A 7112-nucleotide genomic window follows, 5' to 3' on the forward strand; every position below is an offset into this window, starting at 1 on the left:
AAAAGTCCTAATTTTAACTTGGTGAATCCGTCTTATATCGTAATTCCTCAGTAAGATGACACCAGATACACATCGGTTGTGTGACAGTGGTGACAAGCATCTAAACAGAGCATGATGGGCGTCTTGACACCCTGTGACCCTCGAGGGTGCGACAACTCTGACACCTTCCTCTGACATCTGACACATCAGCTTCACGCGGCACTGACACTTCAGCTCTGCTTCCCCTCTGACATGCACACACACTCTGTCTCCCTCTATCTCACAAACACACGCACACTGAACACATACTGTATGCACGCATAAATGCTCTCCTGCGCTCATATACACTCTCTTGAGCACATTCACTCTTGCTACACCGATCAGCCATAACATTATGAGCACTGACTGGTGAAGTAAATAACACTGATTATCTCGTTATGATGGCAACTGTCAGTGGGTGGGATATATTAGGCACCAAGTAAACGTTTTGTCTTCAGAGTTGATGTGTTAGAATCATGAAAAATGGGCAGAGGGGGGTTTGAACGACTTTTACAAGGGACAAATTGTGATGGCTAGACGACTGGGTCAGAGCATCTCCAAAACTGCAGCTCTTATGGGGTGTTTGGGAACACAGTGCAACCTGCAGTGGTCAGTACTATCAAAAGTGGTCCAAGGAAGGAAAAGCGCTACACCTGAGACAGGGTACTGGACGGCCATGGCTCACTGATGCACTTGAGGAGTGAAGGCTGGCCCGTGTGGTCTGATCCAACAGACAAGCTACTGTGGCTCAAACTGCTGAAAAGGTTAATGCTGGTTCTGATAGAAAGGTGTCAGAACACACAGTGCATCACAGTTTATTGGGTATCGTGTATGTAGGTCTACATGCTTATCATACAGTGTATATACAATCCACATTGGCATATGCATACTCAGGAGCGCACACATGGATGCACAAATCTGCAGGCAGACCCCTATTTAGGCAGACAGATAGTCAGAGGCTGTTGAGGGTGAAATGAGGCTCCCTGTCCATCTGCCCCTCTTTGAACCCTCCTCACTGAGGAATTCTTCTAGTTTAAAGCTACACAAGCATGAATAATTGGGTAGTTAGTATAAACACACACACTTTGTAAAACCCTAAAGCTTCAGCTCTTAATTAACACCAAAGTTGTCTGCATTATATAAAAATATAATAACTACTGAAATTGACATTTATATATGGATTATCTGTAACAGTTCATGGTTGTAATTCTCTGCACTTCAGCATTATTAATATTTAATGGAGGTCATGGAGCTCATACACTGATGAAAACCTGTTTAAATGCACTAATGTATGTACTCAATATGAGAAACAACTCTGGACCCCTGTGGCATCATTTCAAGTAGTATTTTTATTTAATGCATCAAACATACAGCCCGAGTCATGACTACAAGTGCATAGCAAGTTCTTGTTGCTTACAGTTTTGTTTAACTTGTTTATTTTTCCATGATTTAGTTTTTGATAAAACACAGCATGCAGAGCTGTTGACTGCTGGGGACTGCAATTTGAATTCATTGTGAATAGTTCAAATGATGTGTTGTCTGAAATCAAATGTTTAGAGTTGTTCCAAACAACCACACTGGAAGGCGTGGTGTAAAGCCAGCCTCATACATACAGTGGAGTGTGTGTGACATTGTTTAAATATAGTAATAACATTGCATATTCATACTATTGCAATTGGTTATTCACATAAAAAGTTACAGAAAAAGTTTTGGTCAAAAATGAAAATGAATAGCTTGAAAGAAATTGAAGTTTGTGTGAATGCGAGATAGTTTCGGAAAATTACAGAAATGGTGAGACACAAAGGTCTGGTGTCCTGAGGCTATTCAATCATAGAAGCATGCTGGCAGCTTAAATGTTTCTTGGTTTCCAGCTGTTGATCAGGTATTTAAAAAACTTGTAAAACATGTACAGAGCGGTTTTCAGAGGTTCATTCAAAGGATATTTGTTTGTAACCTAAATCACTTTCAGACCATTTAACTTGTGACTTTAATGGGTCAGCGTGGCTTCAGAACCCTCCTTTTGACCCTGGTTGAATGCCTGTCAGACAGACTCAGCTTTGGTGAACAGGCATTTCTTGACTTTAACTTCATTTAATGATATTGATGTTTAAACACCGACTCCCAGACTAAAAAAAAAGGAGCGAAAGAAAAAGAGAACACAAGTGCACCGAGAAAATTGATGCTTAACTTTATTTGATAGAGTATCTAATGTAATTCTGTGGTTAAACACTGATGTATATTATACTACAGTGGCAGGCTTGAGTTTCTGCGAACAGTGTATTAAAAAGATATTAAATGAAGATATTGCATTCAGAAGGCTCAATAAATCAATCATTATGAAAGGTTCTGAGGAGGTCTGAGGCTTCTGCTTGATTACAGTAATTGGTATTTTGATATTTAGATACTTATTCCTTCCTTACTTACTCCTGTGCAGACTGTGCAGTCATACGGAGTGATTCTTTAAGTCATTTTAAAGAAGTTAATTGTTGGCTTAATCCCCAGACTGGAAGGATACATTTTGGTGGGGAAAGTGAAAACAACCCCTTCTTCATTAACACCACTGGGTTGCCCTTGAGCAAGGCCCTTAACCCCTAACTGCTCCAGTGAAGCTGCTCGGTGGCCAGCGGAGTGAATTTGTGTAACCGACAAGGTCTGAAAAAGAGAGCCTACCTCTCAGCAATACGTCCCTGATGAATAAAACTTTTGGCCAGTGTTGGGCTAATTACCCAAAAATGCAATTTATTTCTCATTACTCTCTACGTAATCGTGCACCTTCTCCCCAAAATTCAGACTTAAAACAATTAAATAAACTGTTATATTTTTACTAGTAATGAGTTACTGCCCAACACTGCTCTTGGCTAGTATTGATTGGCTTTGTAGCATTCTTGTTTGGGGGACTGATGAAGGGAAGACAGTTTATTACAGTTATTTTCATTATAAATAAATAGAGATTAGGTTATATTTTTCTATTTACTGAATAATCATTTAGTCTATAAAATGAAAATCCAGAGCCATCTTGTATTATTTTGTTCAGCCAATATTATTTGTTCTCATATATAACCCAAAAAACAGCAATATCAGAATAGCCTATTAATTTTCTTTCAATCTATTAATCAACTAATTCTTGCAGCTCAAAAAGACAGTGCACCTTCTGTTCCAGTCTAATTTAATTTTGATTTATGAAACTAACCCTCACCCTAGATAACCCAGACCCCATTAACAAGTATTGTCTGTGTTGCCAAAGACTGGTATATCTTATTCCTCTGTGCCACAGAGCTCCATTGTTCTCCAAAAACAATCAATGAGCCACACTGTTGCTCCTGTTCCTTCCTTACCACAAACACACATACTGTTTCCCACACACACTGTCTGCCCCAACGAAAGCACCATTCACTCCTGTTTCAGTAATGTTTGCTAAAAGGAAATTGCGATTTTATTTTTACTAAGTAGGTTAATATACCATTGTGTCCATCTATCCATATATGAGATCTAAGTAAAGGTAATCATTAAAAGTTAGCATCTTATTAATGCAGTGAAATGTGTATCACAATTTATGCAAAATGGCACCAGAAGCATTTTCTCTCTTCACATTTCTTTCTCTTATTCACTCTGTTCAGGCGCTGGACCTCCTGCTGATCGGACAGTGGTGATCGAAGAGTACAGGTTCTTATCTCAAAAGCTTTTTGCAGCTGTGTCCGTTTTCGCCGGCCTCGGCATTCTGCTCGGCATTGTGTGTCTGACCTTCAACATCTACAATGGCAACGTCCGGTGAGTTTGCTAACACTGAATGAACGCACACACTAACATTTAAGTCATTAGAGTGGCAACAGTTAGGTCATCAATCAAATAGTCGATTGGCAGAACATTATTCAACAATCATTTTGACAAGCGATCATTTAAGTCCATTTTTCGGTTTTTACATTATTATTCAATGACACAATCTCGAGCTCTATGAATCTCTAATTATTATTTTTTATTAGTATTTGTCACTGTTTTCTGATGTTTTATAGACAAAACAATAATTTTAATCCAGAAAATAATTAGAAGATTAAGTGAAAATGAAAATAATCGTTATTTATTGTATTTTACTTTTTATTGTATATTGTCAACACATTGGTTGCTGGATTGTAGTTTTTCTGTTTTTACTCTTCATGTTGTCCTTCAAAGAGGCATTGAGTGAACAAGTGATATCTTGGATAATTGTGAAAATAAAGTCGTCCTCCAAAGAGGAAGGTCAATGTTAAAAGGATTTTTTAAAAAGCTGAAAATAATGAGAATTGATAGATGAATTAAATGGGGCTTTGGAGGTTAAAGACATGTTTCTTTTACATGAAGGTCACCCGTTTGAGGAGCTGCTCTGAGTAGTGAATGGAAATAATCTCCCTTAACAACCTCCAGCTGTGGTTGCACTCGAAGTGTGAAAATGTTTGGAAAAAATAATTCATATGTTCAACAGAGATCCTTCCCTTCTTCGAGGTTAATGTGAATGCTGCTTCTCGAGTTTAGGGACTACAAAGTTAGTGATTTGGGTGTGGCTTCTCTCAATCTAGCAGCTGGTTTCATTGTCACAGTTTAAGCATAGCCCTGGACCAAATGCAAATAGACTTCCTCTAAAAAATGCCTTTTGATCTTGGATTTTGAAGCTTAATACATGTCTGTGAACCCGGCGCAGCATATCTCTGATGTCTTTTTAACATAGTATTTTTGTGTTTGACCTGGGTCAAAGTGATTTAAAGTCCCATAAATCCATGAGCTTTATCAGGAGTTTTTCGGAAAGCTAGAGAGGTTTGTTCCTTTGGGGACCTCTGGCTGGCTCCAGTGTCAGACCTTCTTTTAGCTTTGATTATATTTCAAACACAGTTTCACCGAGGGCTGCTCTCAGCAGCCAAAACACTATGAGTCAGATCAAATCAAATCAAATGTATTCAGTAAGCTGTTTTTACGAAACAGGTTTGCCACCATCTGCCTTGTTAGAAGACAAAAATACATAAACAATCCACTTTAAAAACAAGAAAAAGTCAAACGTAATTACAGTCTTAAAGGAGCAATAGTTTAGAAACACTACGACACTGTTTAAAGCAGCTATAATCAGTGTTTGTATTATAACAATGTAAAAACAATGTGAAAGGTGTCACTCGTAGTAATTCAATTGTCATAGAATCTGCAGCTGTATTAAGCTTTATAGTGAGTTTCAACTCACAACTTTACTGTTTTACTTCACTCTCACTGCTCTGATAACATCGTTTTCATCAGCAGTAGGTAGCTGTTTTCAGTAAAAAAAAAAAAGCTCTAAAAACCCACAGTGCACAACCCGCTCAGCACCAAACCGCAGCAGACAGTCAGCGACTAGCTGGTGTATGTATTGCATATTTCCCACAGGAGTTTGTAAAGACCAGAGTTAAAAGTAAGTGAATATTGGACTTACATTAGCTAGACTCCAAAACACGACTCCAAATGAAAAATAATGTTGCTCCATAACGTCCGGTTGTGTAAATACGCAACCGTTTGCCATATCAGGTGATATGTCAATGTTCATAACTTGTTTTTCTGCCCCCAAGTGGCAAAAAAGTCAGGATTAAGGTTTAAGTGTCAGCTATTGTTATGTCTGGCCAGTGAAGTGCTCAATTGATGTCTCCAGTGACGCTACAGTAACGTTTGATCACAGAGTATCTTTCAGTGATCCAAAAAATTAACAGTGAAAATCAGATCACATAACTTATTTTATCCAAAAATATTCAACAATAATTCAAGGAGAAAAATATGCCAGTTTTACTTCTAATAGAACCCTCAATTGACCATATATCAAAGCACAAGACATGGCACATAATATGGGAAGAAAGCAGCTCTTCACATCAAAAAATAACTCCTGCGGCACATTGAACATCATATATTCATGGTATGTAATAGCATTAAAGGTTTTTCAAAGGTTGGATTGGGGCCAGTGTGCATCTGCAAGTGTGTTAATGTGTGTTTGTATGCAGGCTGCAAGTGTGTGGCTGTACAGTAAATAAGCAGTGTGGCCTCAGGGAAACACAATGGCAGGTCAACAGAATGAAAGAATAAAAGACACACCTACTTCTGCAGGATGAGCTCGAGAGCAGTGGAAAGCAGCTGTGCAGGGGTGGATGGGTTTCATGGTACAGTGCCGATTAACACACGATTAACACACGAGTCTTAAATCTGGAGTTTTTGAGAATATTTTAATACTCAGATTGTCTCTAATGTAGATTTTATATAAACACATTGTCTCAACTGGATAGAAATCACTGTGCTTAGTTTTTCTTGTTATGGTAATTACTTTTTTCTTTATTATCCTTTAAGCTGCTGTCTTTACTTCCACATACAGTACGGTGTTGTACACAGCCACGCTTTAGTGCAGTGACGAGATTTCAAAACTTACATTTGATGTCAAAGATGTAGGCAGAGAAACGTGGATAACGAGCTTAAGACACCCACAGTTACCAGTTTCTGCCACGGAAAAATCATACAGTATGTGTCGTATATTAAAGGAATGGTTCACCAAAATTTAAAAATTTGAAGCAACATAATGTAAAAAGTGGAATTTTGTGAAATTTGGTGCCACTACAGGGTCATTTATTTTTGCAACATTGTTGTACCATGATGATTTACAGTGGCTACGACCAGGACTCTGGATCATATTTTATGGAGAAAATACCGACTGACCACAGCAGTGTAGCAGAAACAGTGAGCTGTTAGTCAGAGCTAATGAGCAGTGTCCATGCTGGAAACACAAAGAGTCCGCTGGAGCTTTTACAGTCACTTGAAGCACATTGACAGCCATTTGTTAAAGTTTAAGTTACCTGTTTGTAGCTGAGCTGTGTTGTAGGTAAGCTAGCGACTCAGAGACGCTAACTCTCCGAGGGCGGTAACACTGTTTTTTGTACATAAATGTTGTCGCCCCAAACTGAATCTGTCTCAGTATTGGACTTACAAGGTCCAGGATGATTTAAAACAGTAGAGGCCATTTTAACCCACAAAATGCAGATTTTCATAAATTTGTAAATTTTAACACCAGCATTGATGTGTTTTATCACAGTATAGTCATATAATTCAGTTTACAGCGTCTTAGGGTG

The 7112-nt window shown here is 38.4% G+C and overlaps 1 protein-coding gene across 1 annotated transcript in view; it reads left to right on the forward strand.

The window, feature by feature from the left end:
- The window catches only part of gabbr1a (gamma-aminobutyric acid (GABA) B receptor, 1a), a gene marked incomplete in the record, with an annotated part of 47376 nt that overhangs the window by 24433 nt on the left and 15831 nt on the right, over positions 1-7112 (forward strand). Inside the window, 1 exon segment of the mRNA XM_035672031.1 lies at positions 3636-3786. Coding sequence (XP_035527924.1) covers positions 3636-3786 — 151 coding nt within the window.

Source organism: Morone saxatilis, unplaced genomic scaffold (genome assembly GCF_004916995.1).
Source record: "Morone saxatilis isolate NCDOM2014 unplaced genomic scaffold, NCSU_SB_2.0 Contig24, whole genome shotgun sequence".
Classification (NCBI taxonomy): Eukaryota; Metazoa; Chordata; class Actinopteri; family Moronidae; genus Morone; species Morone saxatilis.